The sequence below is a fragment of the Pogona vitticeps genome, chromosome 3 (genome assembly GCF_051106095.1).
Source record: "Pogona vitticeps strain Pit_001003342236 chromosome 3, PviZW2.1, whole genome shotgun sequence".
In the NCBI taxonomy this organism is placed as follows: domain Eukaryota; kingdom Metazoa; phylum Chordata; class Lepidosauria; order Squamata; family Agamidae; genus Pogona; species Pogona vitticeps.
The window spans coordinates 93,683,607-93,703,734 of record NC_135785.1 but is presented as its reverse complement, the minus strand read 5'-3'; the positions used below and the strand labels follow the sequence as shown (position 1 = coordinate 93,703,734).

The window sequence follows — 20,128 nt, the reverse complement described above, 5'->3', positions numbered from 1 at the left end:
TGAAGCAGCAAAATCAAATGTTTGAAAACATTCCTGAACACTTTTCCAGATTATGGATAGTTTGCAAGGCATGTGCAGGAGTCTAGCAAATGTAACTTTTATAAAACACGCTTAGACTGCCTTGTGTGACGTCAGGTGTTTACTATATGAATACTTCACGGAGATGGGTCTCCTTTAAGTCGAACGTTAAGTGTATTTGTCCAGAGTAATGGCTAAGTGTTGTGCCCTTTGGCCTGTTACAAACTGACTGATAATAATTGCAATATCAGGCATTATGTACAATACCAATTCCATACTTTTTAAGGGGGTTCATCTGTTGTGCAAGATTTATACTTCCCAATGGCTTTTAGCCCAACCTTGTCTTAACTATTGTTGAATCTATGTTTCTGACCTGCAACTTTTGCTAGCACCAGCTAACCTGGCCAGTTGAGGAGGGATCATGGAAGTTGAAGTCCAAAGCATCTCAGAAGTACCAGGCCAGGGAAGACTAATACTGTAAATAGTTTGTGTCAATAGTACTGAAAAGGATTATTGTATCTCAGTCACAGTGTACACACTATGCATGCAAAACATGTTTTGTACTATGAGAACCAACATAGACGGAACCAACATATAGTGACCCTAATAGGGCATTCAAGGTAAGTGAGATATTTAAGGAGTGATTTTACCAATTCTAATCCTGCAGTGAGTTTTCATGGCTGAGTGGGGATTCAAACCCAGGCCTTTTGAGTCCTAGTCTGTCTACTAGACTAGAGCAGTGGTTTTTGGACTGCAATTCCTGAAAATCTTCACTGTTGTGGTATTATCTGCTTTTAAAGTTAGTGAAAAGAATTAGAAAAAATATGCTAATTCTTGAAGTTCTTTTCTGCTCTTCCAATGTTCATTTTGCTGGAGGAATGAACTGATGTGAATGTTATTTCCAAAGGAGGTTGAAGATATATTTTTATTTCTGCTTCGACACATTATTTTTTTATTGCCAGAAATAGCAGCAATAGGTTATTTTATAATACAAACCAGTACTTAATAAGTTTACAGCACTTTTTTTCAAGTGAAAGATTCTTGTTACCTGAAAACCTACAATAAATATTTAAAATATGCATTACAGTACACTGTCTTATTGCTATACTTGTTGAGGTATAATATTTCTTGTATTAATTTAGCATTCTCTTTTTTCAAATAACCTTTCATTGGTACATGTTAGGTGTGGATCAGCTATTTAAGAGACAGGGTGTGGATGACTAGTAGTTTTAAAAAATATATCCTAGTTCTGACCTATAATAAATCATGCCATTCTGATTTTCACACATAAACTGCAAACAAGATTTTTAAATGCATTTTTCCCAACCTCTTTATAAAATCGGTGGCTGTGACTGAGTTCCGTCCTTAGCCTTGTGGCAACAGGAGGAATGATTTCAGAAAATGGCAGTACTTGTGTTGAATTCCGGAAGCGGAAGAAACAAGTAGCAAAGATAAGTTGGAAGTCTAGCCAAAGGCTGGTTTTTGTGCCTCTGGCTGGAAACCCAGAAGATAAAAAGAGTGTAAGGATGTCCTTGGAAGTGGGAAGTGCTCTGAGGTGGAGCATGGCTAGAGCGGATAGAAGGAAGCCAGTAGGGCCAATCTGTTTTCTGAATCTTTAGATATTCATTTCAGTTAGAAGAAAGAGTATCCGGGTAAGACAAAGGATGATATGCCAGATATATTTCTGAAGGGTTCCCCATCTGGCCCACAGTTCAGTTTTTCCTGATCAATTATTACACATTACAGTGGGTTTGTAGCAATTTAATCTATTCATAACAAGGAACAGACGTAAACTCTGCACTTTGAAGACATTTTGGGACTTACTAGAGAAGTGAAGAGGACCTGGAAGAAAACAGATGATCAGAGCACTAAACAGTGAATGATGTTTTGTCATTAGTTGTGTGTGTGCCTGTGCTCATCTGGAGGTTGGAGGTTTGATCCCTCTGAAGGTTCTGCAAAGGTGATGGATGAGAAAGGTTACGTTTGTCTTGTTCCGTTGCTTTGATGCATGGGCACCACTGAAAAGCCATCCGGAAACCTGAGCGGAACCTGTAAATGAGTGCATCACGTAAATCAAACATAGCATCATATAGTGACTCTTTTTTGTGTGTTTGAGGGTGACATTATTTCTGGAACTGCATACTGTTAGTGCTGGGGCAAAGAGCACAAAGATGAGGTACCCCCTTTTCTCCTACCCCCCTTTTGTCACTCCTCTCCCCCTCCATCTCCCTGTCTCCCATTGCCCACCCCATTTTCTCTCTCACCCACCTACCATGTAGTCCTCCCACCCCCATTTCCTCGTCTTTCCCACCTCCATATTCCTTGCTTGGCAGACTGCCTGTGAAAGACCACATATATTCAGATTACCGTAAGGACTGCATGTGAGCTAAAGGCTACAAGTTTCCCATAACAGAAACAGCTCGTATTTCCATGAGTTCTATCAAAACAACACAATATGTTGGCCAGAATCTTACTAGTGTTCCCATAAGGTTTGCTTAACTTGGTGCAGCTAACTAGAGCTAATTGATGAGGTGTGGGGGGCCTACCTCGACTACACTTCTGATCACGACCCAACTGAGTAACTGAGATGTGTCCTGGTACCTCATAATTAGCCACAATTAGCTGCAGCATGCTACATAAACCTTGACACACAAATCAATAGGATACTAGCTGTTTTCAGAGAAGAATGATCACTTGGGGGAGTGCTCTGTCGCTTCAATACTGCTCCACTTCCAATAAGTAAGTGTCACTGATATTTTCTGAGCAGACAAGAGGCCAAAATCCTGTTGCTTAGTGTAGTTAATTGCACTAGAGCAGGCCCATTGAATCAATGATGATTTACTCTAGCACAGCAAAGCACAACTAGAATAAGCCCATTTGAATCAATGAAACTCATAGAGGAATTCATTGATGAAATCCCCATTGATTCAATGAGCCTCCTCTAGTGTGATCTATCATGCTACAGGATTTTAGCCGGTGATAGGATTTTACTGTAAATGTGTTTTTGCTATGCCCTGTTGATATCCAAAGCCTTCTCCCACTTTGCAGTCTATCTGTCCATTAGGTCTAAGCTTTCTCCTTTATTCAGTCTTTTCCTCAGTATACCCTGATCCCTTGGGGCTTTCTGAAATGTAAAGCTGAATTTTAGAAGACCAAAAGATGTTCAGGGAGGAAAAAAAGAGGGGAAGAATCAATTGGTGTCAAAGATTGCACCTCCTACTCAATATCTATTGAAATGAATGTGTTTTTGTTTTGCCCCTCAGTCATATCTCTAGAGTGGATATATCCTTTCATGCACATATTATAATACTAACCTTTGATTTAGACAACAATATATAATTGGGCTATACATAGCTGAGCTCATGGCAAGTAAAAATACTGCCAGGTATACTTGTTGAATATATTTCTTCCTGTTGATATCTTTACAGATGCTCCCCAATATGAAGTAGAGATGATATGGAAACCAACAGATGGCAAATGTTATTACAACAGCAACCATTGTCCTGACAAACTGAGGGGGGAAAAGAGAAATAATTTCAAGGTCAGTTTGGAAGAGTTTGCTGGCTCAGGTGGACCATATCCTTCCCCCACCCCCCTCCCACATTTCCTCTCATCCAGGTTGGACTCTGAATCATGCTATGACACTGGAAATGAGACACCATCTTCTACCACATCTAAGGAAACAGGCTAGGGTTAGGGGGCTGAAGACAATTTGCCTGGAACACATACCGCTGCCCTCCAAGAGAAGAAAACATATTCAGGGAGCTGCCCTGCAACCTTTTGCACACAACACTGCACTGTTACTTGAGGAGACCACTTCACTTTGCCTCATGATAGAGCCAACCTTGAATATTTTATTTCTCTATCGTGATTTTTCTCTCTAAAGGAAACAGCCACCCGTCTCTCATGAAGCAGTCTACATTCAGCTCTCTTTGACTCTTTTTGATCATTGGAAAGAAATGGGGGGGGGGTGCCAGTAAAGCCAGACAGAACAGGGTAGATTGTGATGTATGACAGCCTCCCCCTAAAGACTGGGACTGTTAACTATACAGCAATGCAAATCTGAATGATTAACTATCAGCATTTCAAATCCGAGTGATTTTGTATTCTGGCATGACCCCATGTCACCAGAGGAAACAATGAGGTGTCAGTTAACAAGGACCAACCTTTTTTTTGGCTGTAATTTGATGCTGGTAGTAGATCTTGTTAGTATGATCACCAGGAACAACATTATTCCACAGAGCCATTCCTATCGCACTGTACGTAATGAACATCACCGTGAGAGGCAGCAGGTAAACCAATACAATGACTGTAATATGATACCTAAAAAAAAAAACCAAAACAAGGGAGAGCTGGGCATGATGCTTGACCAAGGAACTTGCTTGGCAGGAAATGTTTGCTTATTTCTGCCTGAAGGTCTCCCGTGAAGGGTGCAATTAATGGAACAGCTGTAAAGCAAATTTGAAATGGTTGAAGAATTGGCATCAGAAATCCAATGCTTTCAAAGGAAAAACATGGAAATAAATCACAAAGGGCAAAACCCAATGCTGCTATTCTCCTGGTGGGGCAATGGGATGCAGTGGAATAGGGGAGGGAGGGATGTCACTCTCCAAACACTGGATTGTACCCCAGGTGCTTCTGCCCTAGTGAGAAGACATCCTGTACGGCTGTGAGCAGAATTAGACCATGGATTTCAACTGGCTCCACAGTCACCCCCTTCTCTATAGGTAAGACTTGGAAACTATGTAGCAGGCAATCTCATGTGTAGGGGTGCACATATAGATGTGAACTGCTCTAGCAGCATTTTAGCAACCCCACACCACAGTTCCTGTGGGGATGGGGGAAGCTGCAAGGAATGATGTTACTTACCAATAAAGTTTTTTAAAAAAAAACTATGGGAAAGCTGCAAGTAATCAGTTCGTCACTAGTTCTTTTTCTAGTTAGACATATACTGTACCTCAGATTTTCTTCAATGAATTGAAGGCAGAGGACATGTCTTTCCCCTCCCCTTTTATATTCTGACAACAACCATGACAGGTAGGTCAGGATGAAAGAGAACAACTGGCCCACCCAGGAAGTTTTATTACGGCACAGTCGGGACTTTCACATGGATTGGCCCAGAGTAGACATGTTCTAGGGGGGCAGTATATAAGTCTAATTAATTAATTAATTAATTAATTAATTAATTAATTAATTAGATCAATCAATCAATCAATCAATCAATCCCAGCCTGATAACCTGGCCAACACACCACACTGGTTCTGTTCTATAATTGAAGGATAGATAATTTGTTCCTGACTACTTTGACCATTAATGACGGATGTCTGTGACCCAATAAACGTTTTTGATCAGGCTGAGAGAGAGGGCTTTTTTCAATAGCTACAAGTAGACTCTGATACCGGCTGCCTGAGGAAGACTGTCTAGTTATGCCCAAAGGAAGATCCATAGGCAGAGAGGATATTGGCATCCTTGCTACTCCTCATGTCCCCCTGAAAAGCCTTAAATTAAGATCAAAGTCTGATGAGTGTGAATGTGATCTGGCATAGGGAACGAATGTCAACACTCTTTGAAAGGGCAAGTCCCATACATTTGTGGGAGCAGATAACTGGAATGGTGGTGGTTATGTTGGGGACCCGGTGACAACATGGCAACTGTGGAATGCACAGAAGGGAAAGAAGGGGAATCTGGCAGATGGCAAAAACTTGAAATTGGCTCCAGTAACTTGTTGCTCCTTTTTTTCTTCAGATAAGAGAGGAAAATGCAGGGACAACGTGAGTCTCCAACAATAAGTACTGTTGCTATTTGAGGCAAAGGGAAGCATTTAAAGTCTACAGCACTTTTTTCAGGCATTCTTATCTCTTCCTGTGTCTGTCTCACCTCTTTCCCCTTCTGTTCAGAGAAAATGCAAGTCACCATGTGTGGGGGAAAAAAGTACTGCACAAGCCAGTCCTTAGGGAGTTGTTCACCCTGAGGAGGAAAGTAATTAGATAAGGCCTGCCTTGTGAAGGCCGGGGGAGGAGCGTTATCTTATATTGTTGTTCTTGTTTTAAACTTGGGCATATTTTAATTTTTGTAAGATGCTGCTTGAGCTGTTTTTTTAAAAGGTGCTTTAAGGTCTTGAAACAGCAGGAGTAATAATTTATGTGCCTGGGAATCACATACATCAGAGAATTAACTTATCTAATATTGCTTTTCCTCTTAATATTGCATTTCCATCAGAAAACCGTTTACTGTATACAGTATTATGCTCTGGGGCCTCTCATTCCTTAGGTCAGTAGCTCTACAGCACTCCTATTAAGTAGGCAACTATTATTAATGAGTGAATAACTCACTGAAATGAGACTGAATCAAAACCTTCTACAGTGGGGTCTTGACTTAAGAACGGCTTGAGTTAAGAACATTTTGACTTAAGAACCGCTCTCATAGGAAAATATTGACTTGACTTAAGTACTTAGATTTGAGTTAAGAACTGAAAAAAACCACGTGGGAGGCAGGGAAAGTGCAAAATGTGAATTTTCAGTTAACTGTTGGCCAGTGAAAAGGGTGCCTGTCTGCTTCCTCACTCCTCCCAGCGTTTAGAGAGTGGATTGGGAGACAGTCTTCAGACTGCCTGGTACTGTACTGCCTGTACTGTATTTTCCCTGCCTTCCCTGAACCTTTCTTGACCTAAGAAAAAAAGAAACAAAATATCCCCCCTCTAGTGGTCGAAGGCGGAATAGCAGCTTCCCATTAGTTTCTATGGACGGAAAAGAGCAGATACGGATCAAATGGTTTTCAATGCATTCCTATGGGAAATGCAGATTTGACCTGAGAACTTTTTGACTTGAGAACTGCCTTCCAATACAGATTAAGTTCTCAAGTCAAGACCCCACTGTAGTTCATAAGTCATGCTCCTCTTAAACCCAATACTGTTACCAGCAAAGATATATCTGGGAGCTAAGGCATGTCATATACCATTTGAAAATGAAGCCCCCCTGTGCAAATGTTCAGTGTGCATACACTAAAGATGAAAGGTCCAGTACAGACCCTGAGCCCAAACCATCTGTGTACAGTGTACTGCTTGCACAGACTGTACATGTGTTCTAGAAAGGATGTGTGCATGTAAGTTGGATATACAGTATGGGTTTCCTGGTTATATAGCTGAGTCTACAGTCATAACATCTCTATACAAAAGTTGTATACCTGGGTACATCCTGACATGGAGAAAGGATTGCTGCTTTGCATCAGGAAGCAAAATGCTTGGTGTTGGCTCCCACCACTTAATTAATCTTTGTAAAGCATGAAGGATATTTGATTGACTGATAGAAAGTCTACTTATACTGAGTTTGAGGATCTCGGTCTACGGCAGAGGAGGGAGATGTCTGTGGCTTGTGAGCTGAATTTGGACCACCAGCCTTCTTCATACAGCTGTGTAGGCCTCAACTGAGAGTTATCCCTGAAGCCCCCACCTATGTACATGGAGATGTAAAAGAAAGCATGAGAGTGATTTTCGGGCAAGCCACAATTTTTAAGGAGCATTCCTTAAAGTAGTAGTTCAGTCAGCTTGTCTCCTGAATGGCAAAGTCAAAAGCTAACGATGAAACTACAGTACTGTACTTTCAGAATGAGGACTTAGAATGAGATGCTATTTTCTAAACTGGAAGGTAATAGCTGAAATCCTGTTGTTGTAACTTGCTCCATGTAAGGCTGATGATGTCACCAACAGTGGTGATTTTTTTGAAATCAAACAATTCCAACTTTTCTACTAAAGGTCCTGAGGTAAAAATGTCCTGAGAATGGTGAATTTCAGTAATTAAAGACTCCCCCCTCCTGTTCCACAGCTTTCTCTGATTCCCACCAAAGAAAAAGATTACAAGGGAATCTCAGGAGCTTTGGAATAGAAGTTGGAAATGTTTAATCCACAATCCTTTGACACTGCCAGGTCCACACAACCAGCTTGTAAATGAAGCCTGTGGTTATCTCCCAGTCACCAAACATCAGCAAGCTAATTGGTAACATGTAGTGGAGAAAGCTCACTCTGAGATAAGCCAACCTCTTAGCCTTTCTTCTCATGATGGGCTCACTGTAACATAGAGGTGGCTCATGGATTGGGATGAGAGGTGCCTCTTCTATAGGTTTTGGAGAGAGGCACGCTCCTGCCCCAATCACAAGCCTCCTGTACTGTGACATGTATTTTAACACTGCACTACTGACTCAAGGAGTCCCATTCAAGTCAATAGCTTACTCACTTTTGTTCACTCCTTGCTTTTCCCACAGGGAAAGGTGAGGGGCAAGTGAAGCCAGCTCTCTGTGTCATTCTCTGTGACTGGTGTGTCCACAGCTTTGGTAGGTTGTGGAAATCGAGCTGCAGGGCAGTACTGGGGTGGTTTTTTTAGCTGTGGCCTTCATTGGTAGGGTTCCCTGACATGTTTGCCAGGAGCAAGTTCAGCTCCAGCATAAACTCAGAGTTCCTGAATGCCCCTCGTTTCAAAAGCACCTCTTATTCCAGCATGCTTAGAGGAAGATGAGGGAAGCCTCCGATTTTAGAAGTGCAATCACCACCCAAAAATTATCACTAACTTTTGTTGATTTAAAACAAATGTCTTAAGTTTTCTCTGCTTTTTCAATTTTTGTTTTCCATTTAGGTACTAAGAAATCAGTGTGCTTTTATGAAGTGAGATGTCAGAGCCAGGCAGCAGTTGGATTTTATATTGTTAAAAATGGCAGCTCAACCGTTGTATGTTTCTCTATCTCAAAAGTTCTAGGTAGGACCTGAAACCTGAATAACCTCTGTTAGAGCTTCATTTGAATACCTCCTGGCCCATTTTGTTAGTATGATGATATACAGACTTCGTGGCTTCAAGTGAAGTCAACATGTTCTCCTTCTGTTTCCTTCTTACTGGGCTTTGTCTGCATCCAGCAGCTAGTAAATGTTTCATACATAGTTACATAAGACATTTTGGTTTCATAGATAACATACATAACTAATGTATTGAAAACTGCCTTAAATGTCTGTATTAGAAAGGAAGCATACAGATTGTGGCTGTATCATATATGCAAATTAGTCATTTGGGGCATACTTCCTTCCCCTTAATCCACACACACCTTGGACTGATGACTCTTATTCCCACTGGGTTTTCCCCTCCCTGATCTAGCCTGATAGAACAATCTGGAGAACTCAATGGCTTCAACAATATTTTATGACAGGTTGGTTGGCATGATACAGATTTTGACATAAATTTGCAATCTTGATTACTATATGAATATTTGATTAACCATACAGTACAGTATATTCTTCCTGTTCCATCAAGAGTAAGGAAGTGGAACAAGAAATGCTGGTTCTGATCTTTGAATCAATTATCCTGAAACCAGATTGAAAGCAAAATATTTCAATGACACAGAATTCCTGCACCTGCTCTTTCTTCTAATAAGGGTCATTAAAGATGCCAAAATGGACTTCTGGCTGAAACATTTGGGGAGTTCTTACGTGAGTCTTTTCCATTCGCTCTCGCCCGGCCAAGCGACGATACATTTGGGTGTTCCATTATCAATAATTAGTTCTGCATAAAAGAACTGTGGGAAGGCAAGTCCACAAGCCACCAGCCAGATGATTCCTATGATCACTTTCATATTCGCCGCAGAAAGTTTTCTTTTAAAAGGGTAAACTATAGCCATATACCTGAGGGACAGAAAGAAACAGACAGAAAAGGAGGGAGGGAATTATCCACTGTACGACAGTGGCAATAACCATTCAATCACAGTGGAGACAAACTAGATCCAGTATATTTTTATTGCTTTGCCTTTGTAGACTCCCCCGCCCCCTTACTGATGAAGTTAATGCATTTGTTTTTCAAAGAAAGGGTCAGGATCGAGAGGGCCACGTGGTCCATGTAAATCAGACCACTGAGCCCACTCTAGCAGTCTCCTTTTAGAGACTTCAGGAAGAGCTTCCAATGGTATCTCTAAAAGCTGCAGTCTAGAGAAAAACAAATGTCACCCTTTTGTGTGTGGAAACACTTCTGGAGTTGAGGTGCTGAGGGACAACTGAGTTGTACACCCGCCATGCTGGGCATGATGTACTCGCTTTAATGGCACACGGCACATTCACATATCACAATAAGACATGGTTTGTGTTAACCACCGTTTGTTGCCTAGGCCTTAAACTGCTTGGCAGATGACCAACCAAACTGTTTTGTCTATTCTAGCCATTTCTGGTCTACCTCTGTCACTTCTGGTTTTCCCCACTTCTTTTGTCAACTTCTGATTCTAGGTGGACATAGAACTAGACAAGAACAAGCTACAATTATGGGTTAGGAGGTCATGATTAGAAATATATGTTTTCAGACTACAGTTTCCCAAAGCCTCTGTCAGCCTGTTGTTACTCACTGCAAACAGCATCTTCTGCCTGAGGTGCCTGCCTTACTCTTTGTTGAACTAACCCATTCCAGCAACTTCCACACATGAGTCGTATTGTGTGAAGCTGTCCGCAAACAAACAAGACAGATATTTCACTGAAATTGAGTGATAAACATACTAACACTCAGATAATTTTAATGCCTCCACACTCAGCTTTGAGTCAGCAGTTACCTTATTCCGTCTAAGTCATGCTAAAGTGTATTTTAAAAGAACACTGAAAAATCAATTTTCCCTCATTTTTCTTGTATAAGGTCATGCAGCTACATTTTGTCATGGACCTGATTGTTTATTTAGCAGTGGAAAATTCCATGAGTCACTCTCCATCTTCCTGCCAGTTCTCTTGGACACTTGCGTCTTGCTGTTGTGCTTTTTAACACACACCTGTTCTGAACAGTCATCATCACAGCTTGCTGAGGGATATATTAGAGGGCAATGTCCTGTTTTGTATACGCACTCAGTGATACTCATGCTACACATATTGCATATAGAAAATAATACTTTTGACAACAAACATTCAGTTTCCGATGTTACCTTTTCCAGCAGCTTTTAGTTAATCTCAAGGATAGTATTTATAATTCCCACATTTTTCATGCTTAAACAAAGATTGTGCTAGGAACGGCTATGCAAAAGGTAAAGCAAAATGTCCATCCATTATCTTCTTCTTCCACATATACTACTATTTGTGTCTAAGGATGTCTTCCCCCATCCTCCCGGCAGCCTGTGAGCCTTACAAAGACCCATGAGCTGCAGAAATGCAGCAGATTAAACTTTCCCTGGCTGGCACTGTATCTGCATTCCAGAGAAAGTTTGACTTAAAGATGGACAGAAAAAAAAATACACAGTAACAGCTGTAATCCAAACAACAGGGAGTTATGGAATATTTCTGCAGACATTTTAAAGGACAAAAATTTCATGGGTTTAAAAGCTGTAAGGCAGGAAGATGTTCAACAGATGCAGCTTGCCCTACATGAATGAAAGCCAGAAAACGCCGTCTCAAAGGATAGGATTCCTCCTTCTCAGACACACATTTATTTCTGTATGAACTGTGACTACTACTATTTACATTGTTGGTTAGTAATCTATTCATTTATTAGCAAGCATACCTCATATTTTGCAAGCACAGATATGTTTTTAGCTGCCACTTATACACAACCCTCCTTCAACCTGAGAGAAGGAAGACTGATTCAATTTGTGTAAAAAGGGAACTCCAGCAGTCTTACAATTTTTTACCCATGATCAAATTGAGATTAGACTACTGCAATGCACTCAATGTGGGGCTACCTTTGAGACTGATGAGGAAGCCTCAAATGATGCATAATGTGGTAACCAGACTTCTCATGGGTGAGAAAATATCAGCATATTTTCTCCACTCTGGCTGCCTTGCATTGGCTGTCTGCTTGTTTCCGCACTGATTTCAAAGTGTTAATGATGACATATAAAGCCCTAAACAGTTTAGGACCTCGATATCTAGCCGAATGCCTCTTCCCACCTGGATCTGCCTGAATCACTTGTTCTAGCCAGGAAGGGCGGCTGAGGGGCCTAACGCCGAGGGAGTCCCAGAGAGAAGGAACAAGAAACCGGGCCTTCTCAGCAGTGGCCCCTCGCCTTTGGAACAGTCTGCCCCCAGAGATCTGTCTGGCTCCCTCGCTGGGTGTTTTTAAGGGCAAACGTAAGACCTGGCTTTTTAGGCAGGCTTTTCCTCCTGTCATCACCTGATTATTTTTCCCATCTTGAACTATATTATTACTGTTGTTTTTATTTTATTATATTGTTTTTACTTTTATCTATTAGTGTTAGCCGCCCAGAATAGACTTTGATATAGATGGGCCGGGTATAAATTTAATAAATAAATAAATGTGGAGAAGAGATGGGAAAAACCTTTCTCTGGTATCTGGCTACCTAAGGCAGGGGGCTTAAAAAGGCATGTGTGTGCATGTTTCTTTATCTATTTAATATGCTTTTGAAGTTGTTCAAGCTGTTTTTATACCAGTTAAATTGCTTTTTAATACTGTATTTTTAATATTGTATTATTTATCGTCTTTTGGCTTTTAATATTGTTTTGATATTGTAAGCTGCCTTGGGTCCTCTTGGGGAGAAAGGAGAGGAATAAATTATGAAATGAAACGAAGGTATCGCTGTTGTTGCTGCTGTTTTGGCTTCATCTAGATCAGCACGAAACCCATAACTCTTCATTTTTAATAGGTGCTATAAGATAAACACACATATGCCCCTAACATTTGAAGCATTTGAAATACCATATGTTTCAAAGCATAAGTATATTAATTTGATATTTTTTTGAAATCTGGTATTGAGGACTAGCACAGTAATATGTTGGGCATTCTATGGAAATTGGTTCTATGCCAGCCCCCTTTTTCTGAAGAAATTGGGAGGCTGTTAATTAATTTTCCTTCTCTGACAAGCAAGAAAGGAAGTCGCTTTGCACTGCTATGAGTCACTACCTTTAAATGACTTGAAGATCAAACACTCAATGCAAAACGAAAACAAACATTTAGAAGGTTAAAATAGAAAGAACAAAACCTTTTGTAGGTTTGCTGGAAATGTGTAAGTGATCATGGAACAAAGGAAGGCCAATGATGTGGGTGATCACAAAACAATAGGAAGGCAATTAGCCTTGAGAGAAGTTGCAAAGAAGTGGACAAGCAGATATCCCAACCAGCAGAGCCTCAAGCAACACCTTGAGAACTCTTTTATTAACATAGCAGGATTACACAGAATGTTGAAGGAATTCAGATAGGATACTAGTTACCTAATTGCCACTAGGATTGGCTGGAGAACCCTTTTATCTAATTCTCCAACTCTAGGCAGAAAGGCAGAATGAGAGGTCACCCCGCCCTCTGGGAGCTGCAGCTTCTCTGCCAGGAGTGTTTGCACATCACTGAAACTGGAATGCAGCTAACAACCTTGAGCAGGGTTTTCACACAGAAATGAAAGGAGCCCAGGGAATTTAATGGGATTTCCCAAAATTATCAAGATAGTGGAAACTACCTAGCAGTATAATTCTGTAGTACCACCTTTTCACTGGTTTTTCACTATTCCAGAAAGACATAGTGACAGCCTTGCTCAGGTCTTTCAAAAATGGGTGGCTTCCTCCATCTCATGTTAAGTAGTTTTGGGGAACCAGGACAGGCTATGTGGGTTGCTCAGGAAGGCATGCATCTACCCACTTCTTATCCCAGAATCTGCCACCTGAAGCAGTTGCCTCCCATTGCCCAACAGTAGGAATGGCCCTGATTTCTGCACCCCATAAAATGCTTGCTTGCTGTGTCACAAGCTGCATTTTCTAATATCTGATGTAGGCATCTGCTTGTACATAGTTGCTTGTTAAATGTTGGGCTCCTTGACAGAAAGTGGGCACAGTCCTGCTGCAAAATAATATGCATGTTAAGGGCAACTGTGCAAGCATTTTTTGCACTCTGCTGGCCATCTGTCATGTGCCGAGGTGGGCAAACAATGGAGCAATCCAGGCACAACAAGGATGCACACACTGCTTGCACAGTGTCTGGCTTATGCTGCTCAACACCAAGAGAATTCTGGCCAGTATGTCTATGTCTTCCACACTCTTGTGTTTATGATCACCATGTACGGGTGTGAAAGCTGGGCTGTAAAAAAAAAAGCTGACAAGGAAAACATTGATTCTTTTGAAATGTGGTGCTGGAGGACAACTTTGCACATACCCTAGACTGCCAGAAAGATAAACAAGTGGTTCCCGAATCAAATCAAGGCTGAAGGCAAATATATTGAAACTGAGGCTGTCCTACATTGGGCACACCATGAATAGGCCAGATTCTCTGGAAAGGGCAAGAATGCTAGGAAAGGTGGAAGGCAGCAGGAAAAGAGGAAGACCAAACATGAGATGGACTGACTCCCTAAAGGAAAGCACAGGCTTGAGTTTACAGGAGCTGAGCAGGGCTATTGAGGACCGGATATTTTGGAAATATCTCATTTGTAGGGTTGCCATGAGTTGGGGGCAACTTGACAGCACATGACAACGACAACGACAACAACGACAACGACGACGACGACGACGACAACAACGATATATGTGAACATAAAAAGAGTTCAGTTGGGAACTGCCCACAGTTCCCAACTGAACTTCATCCACAGCCTTGAAGAAGATTTATCACCAAAAGCTTCCTATTGTTTTTGTTTATATTATTAATGCTCGATTAAAGGTATCACTGCCTCCTGCATTCATAAAAAGGAGTGTTACTGAATTAGACCAAAGAGTGACCTAGTTCAACATACTGGTTTCCACAGTGGCTATTGCTGCAGTGAACCAGATCCTCACGGTTAGCCCACACGTAGAGTAGAAATACAATAGCTCCCTCCCACTTGTGTCTCCCCACAGCAGCTCATAGTCAAGAGGCCTAAGACTTCTGGGAAATATAGAGCTATTATGAGCAAAAGCCACTGATGGCCTTATTCTGCATTAATTTGCCCAGTTCTCTTTAAAACTGCCTGAGAAGACAGTATTACTGAACTGCTTCTGAACACAGTAGGACCGTGGTATCCATGTAGGATTGGTTCCAAGCCGTCGCCATGGAGGCACAAAAATGCAGAAATATCAAACACTACCACATACATTGCATGATCTTTGTCTCCCTCTAGTGGCCAGTTCTGGTAAATACACCATAGAAATAATTATAAATATGTATTTCTGAATTTCAGCAGATAGTGTGTCCTACTGTGTTCTAGATTTAGGAACACCTTGGGCAGGGTCAGGTAAGTCAGAATCGATTTGACAAACCATAATTATTATTAGTAAGAGAGGGGGGGATCTTGACAGAGTTAGCAGACCATTAGAACTTTAGGTACTTCCTTAAGAAATGAAAGATGCTTGATTGTCAAAGCACAGAGCTTTCCCTCAGCCTCATATCTTGCCTTCCAGCAAACTTTGTTTGGTTATTGGAAGGTAAAAAAAGGGATGTAATTTGCACTCCCTTGGCCCAAGCACTTGCTTCTGTGAGAATTATGTTGCTGACTGCAGATAATTCACATTTCCTGTCATGTGTAATCTGTCATGTGTAATTAAAGGCTAGTGGCGGTGTGTGACTTAGCAAGCAAACAGGCCTATTCTACTAGTGGATTTGGTAAGTTCCCCTCTCCTCTTACACTATACATCTTTCAGTGACAATATTTTAAGATCATTGTACAAATTCCCTATCAATCCTCACCTGAGAAGTAAATACCTGTGCAAGTTGTATTCCTGTCTGGTAGAGCAGAATGCCATACTGCAACGTTACTAAATCACTTCATTTCCTCTGCTTTTCTGTACTGTTAAGAAGATAACACTGACTATTTCCACATGGCTCCAAACTATTTAGTTTTGGGGTGCTGTAACAGTTACTAAGCCAGGGAAGGAATTTGTGGCTTTCCAGATATTGCTGCATTCCAGTTTCCAGCTAGTCCAGGTGAGGAATGATGGGGGTATTAACCCATCTAGAGTGCTAGAGGTCATCCGGCACTATAGTATGTTATAGGGGATTATCCTGCACTGAATGAACGTCTGGTTGTGCAGGAAAAAAGTTTTCTCCCTTTCCTGCCCTAGGCATCCTATTGCATCCCCACCCCCCACCCCCAAACCAAGGAGGGTTGCAATAGGGGCGGGAGATACATTTTGCAGGTGGGAGGCATTCCCTTGGATAATAGGCCCTATTGCGTATAACTCCTAGACACCCGTCTGTATCTGCACCACTCTCCTAATCTGGAAATGTAAAGAGTTTATGATAAACTGGTTTGAGCTGGAAAAAACAATTCTTTAGTCACCAATGTGAATCACAGTATTTGCTTTGTTAAGGTTTGACACCCTGTGGAAGCAACCAATGACATTTCAGTCATTTATAAAAATTAAATATCTTATTCTTCTCAAATAAACAATTAGGAGTATGGTTTGGGTGAACGTTTGTTTCAGGTTTTGTAACACACTTTGTGCTGCTTTTTTGTTGTTGTTGTTGTTGTTGCAACCAAGGACTTTAAAAGTTGCTGGATTCTGTATTACAATTCTAAATGATAAGCTAGTATTTGTTAGTTACATTTACAGTATATCCTCTTTTTTGTGGTAAAAGTACCTCAAGTGTTCCTGGCTCTCATGCTACCCCATCCTTACATCTGTGTGAAGCAGGAAAGTATGAGAGACACAGAGAGGTAGACAAAATGGCTCTAAATCACTCAGTGAGTTCAATGTCTCATTAGGAATTTGAACCTGGAAGAACTTAAAAGCTCCAGGACACACTCTGAAGCCCTCCAACCGCCCCCATCGGTAGTTTTTCTGGAGGACCTATTTACATGCATGATCTTAGTCAAAGGGCTGAGAAGTAATGGAAGATTTAAGGCTTATGGGGCATTCTCCTGCTCTCCCCCTATGAAATCGCTTGCCAGCAGCTCTAGTCCAAGCCCCCTACCCATTTCCTTCAGAGTTGCTGGGTTTGATGTGTCTCTCCGGGGGTCACCAGGTGGGGACACAAATCTCAGGTTGAGTGGTTCTGGAAAGAAGACAATTTTATTTTGGTGCATAGATGACTTCAAAGCTTACACATCAGTTTCAGCGAGTTCTAGTCACTCCCAGAGACCAGCTCAGACTTAGAAGACTTGCAAGGCTGACTCTAAAGGATAAGGTCTTGTCCATATCATCTCTGTTTTGTTGTTATGTGGTGTCTAGTCCTCCCAGTGAGTTTTAATGGCTGAGTGGGGATTCAAACCGAGGCCTCCTGAGTCCTAGTTCATCATTCCATCCTGTGCACCACCCTGGCAGATTATGTTTTCTATAATATTAATCAACATGTGCCATCCAGTCAATTCTGACTTAGGGTGTCCCTTTTCAGAGTTTTCCAGGTATAAAAATACTCAGAGGTTGTTTACCATTCTCTTCTTCTGGGGGCATGCTGGGACTGTACAGCTTGCCCAAGGCCACCTAGGCTGGCTCTACTCACAGGAGGCATAGTGGAGAATCAAACTCCCAACTTCTGGCTCCATAGCTAGATACCTACACCACTGAGCTATCCAGCCAATGTTTTCTATAAAAGCACACAATTTGTTATTAGGTGGAGCACTCAGCATCCCAGGCATCTCAGCATGCACTCTTGCCTTCTTTAAGGATTCTGCCCTGTGTAGCTGCAAGTATATGCTTGAGAAACAGGCGGAGATGTCTATGAAATATTGGTATCGTATTGCTGCTAATTCACTTTGTGTTGTATTGCTGCTGATTCATTTTTTACCCAGCTTTCCATATCTAACAATATCTCAAAATAGAAAAACAAGAAGAGAGTGCTAAAGTCATAGCTCTGACTAATAAAGTAACTAACTCACAGTTGATTTTCCATATTCTGAAAAGCTCTTTGCCTCTCCTCCTCGCCAGCAGAAACTGAATAAGCGATTTAAAATAAGCACATTTGCATATAATGATCATGAGCATGGGTAACAGAATTTAAATTTAAAAAACATACACACAGTATCACAGAATATATACCATTGTGAATATGGACAGTCACCGTTGAACTGCTTAGAAAAGAGTAAGTATTCACTGTCCAATCCTATGTTTGTCTGCGGAGAAGTAAGTCTTAGCAAATGCAATACAGTACAGGTTAATCTGGATGTGACTGCAGTCTAAGACTTTAAGATTTGCCACTTAATACAGAGTAAGTCTCATTGAACTTACTCAGTGATATCTGTGTTTCAGTATCCATGCCCAAATTTGAACTGTTAAGTTTTTACAACTTAAAAAAAATGGCAAATCAAAACTATTTGTATGGGTAAATCTATATCTGAAAAAATTAGCAAGCTCACCTCTTTTATTGTCAATGTAATCCTAGTTATGCCAGCACTACTATGCAGCATTACTTCAAAACACAGAACTCATAAAGAACAACATCTGCTTCAGAAGCAAAATTCTTCATCATAGCATTTCTTACCTTTCAGCAGCCACTGCAGTCATAGAATAAATGCTCACAAACATGGCTGTAATAGGAACAAAGTTAAGAAACCGACAGAATCCCTCACCAAAATACCAGACATTGTGGCTGGCATAAATGAAATTGAAAACGGTGTTCAAAGAAGTCATAAGTAGGTCAGAAAGAGCCAAATTCACAATAAAGTAGTTGGTGACGGTCCTCATTCGCTGGTGAGACAGGATAATCCAAACGACGGTGCTGTTGCCTATAACTGAAACCACCACCATGGATAGGTAAGTGATCGCCCAAACTGCTATTTGCCAGCCAGGCTGAGAAAAGGCTGTTGTTGCTGTCAAGTTGACATAGTCTACGAACATGCTATCCGCTGAAACATTGCTAATGTTTGAGGCAGAAGCTGTCGTCATGTCTTTCTTGAGCTCAGGGTTGAAAAAGTACTCCAAACTGATTCTTTGTGGGGTGTTTTTTTTTTTTTTTGGTAAGCCACGGTCCTAGAGTTATAATTATGAACTCATGGTCTTGTAGATCAAATCTGGAAATATGCCTTCAGTAATGCATCACCTTGATCTCTTCAGAGAGGTAATGTTACTTCAAAGAGAAGTTACTACTGTTCTTCCACAATCAGAGCTACCACAATCCATTTGAATGAGTCATCGGAGAAGCTAAAGATACACCAGTGTGAAAGATGAATAGAAACACCTGATCTATGAAAAAAAAAGAATATTTTTTTAAAAATCAAAAGCTCTAATTATTTTAACTCTAGTAGCAAATAAGCTGATAGACACTGCAGTATGGGTTTGGTGGAATGTAGTTCTCTCTTCCTGGAAACATTAACAAAGCAGACATGGAGAAATAATAAGAAGCTTAATGAGATTTGGAAAAGAGGAGGGGAGACAATAAACCATAAAACCCAACTGGGCATCAAATCAGATTTCAAGAAGCTCCCACATCATTTCCCCAAAGTGTTTGCAGTAATCTTCATGGCTCTATTGTTCTTCAGTTTAAAGGGAACAGCACCACAGATTTTACCCTATTAGGTCCAAGATCTTTTATTCCTTGTATATCCACATCTCAAGATTTGACTTCAGTGGGAGTTTCAGTAAGCAGAACTTGGCCTGTAGAAGAATGTCATAAATATCACAAGGATGGATTGAGAGAACAGCTGCAAAGCTATTCTGCAAGATACAACGAAATAATTTAGGACCAGGGCAAAAATGCCATAAAAAACACACTAGCAAGCTGCCTCCTGACAGCTCCTTGAGCTTTACAGAACAATTTGGTGTAACTCAAAAGTCTACATATGTTACTACGAGCAATGTCTGGGATACTGGTTACTGTACTGCTGCATTTAATTGCAGTCTCCTAACTGGCAGTCTTGGGTCAGTACCCCAGTGAGTCTTAGAACCTTGATGAAGGCAGAAGACCTTTGGTGCTTTAATGGTTTATTGCACTGGTTCTTAACCTTGGGTTACTCAGGAGTTTTGGACTGCAACTGCCAGAAGCTTTCACCACCAACTGTGCTGGCTGGGGTTTCTGGGAATTACAGTTCAAAAATATCCGAGTAACAAAGGTTAAGAACCACTGGTTTATTGTATTGATGATTGGCAAGGGATGCAGCATGATACAATATAGTGAAAAGAAACATGCAGGTGCCACCACATGCTGAGGATCTCCCCTTAGCCCAGCTGGGCATGGTCCCTTTGAACTCATGTGCTACATGAATGGATGGTTTTTCCTTCCACGTTAGAGGGTCTGGACAATTCAAAGAGTTTGTACAGAGTTTGTATAGC

The 20,128-nt window shown here is 41.1% G+C and overlaps 1 protein-coding gene across 1 annotated transcript; it reads right to left on the bottom strand.

The window, feature by feature from the left end:
- Window positions 1–940: 940 nt before the first annotated feature.
- On the bottom strand, window positions 941–19,050 carry TACR2 (tachykinin receptor 2). Its single transcript, XM_072995213.2, has 5 exons — window positions 18,342–19,050; window positions 9,485–9,676; window positions 4,185–4,341; window positions 3,333–3,529; window positions 941–2,067 (listed from the first exon to the last, which is right to left on the bottom strand). The coding sequence occupies exons 1-5, from the start codon at window positions 18,743–18,745 to the stop codon at window positions 1,887–1,889; spliced, it is 1,131 nt and encodes a 376-aa protein (XP_072851314.2). The 5' UTR covers window positions 18,746–19,050; the 3' UTR covers window positions 941–1,886.
- Window positions 19,051–20,128: the final 1,078 nt, after the last annotated feature.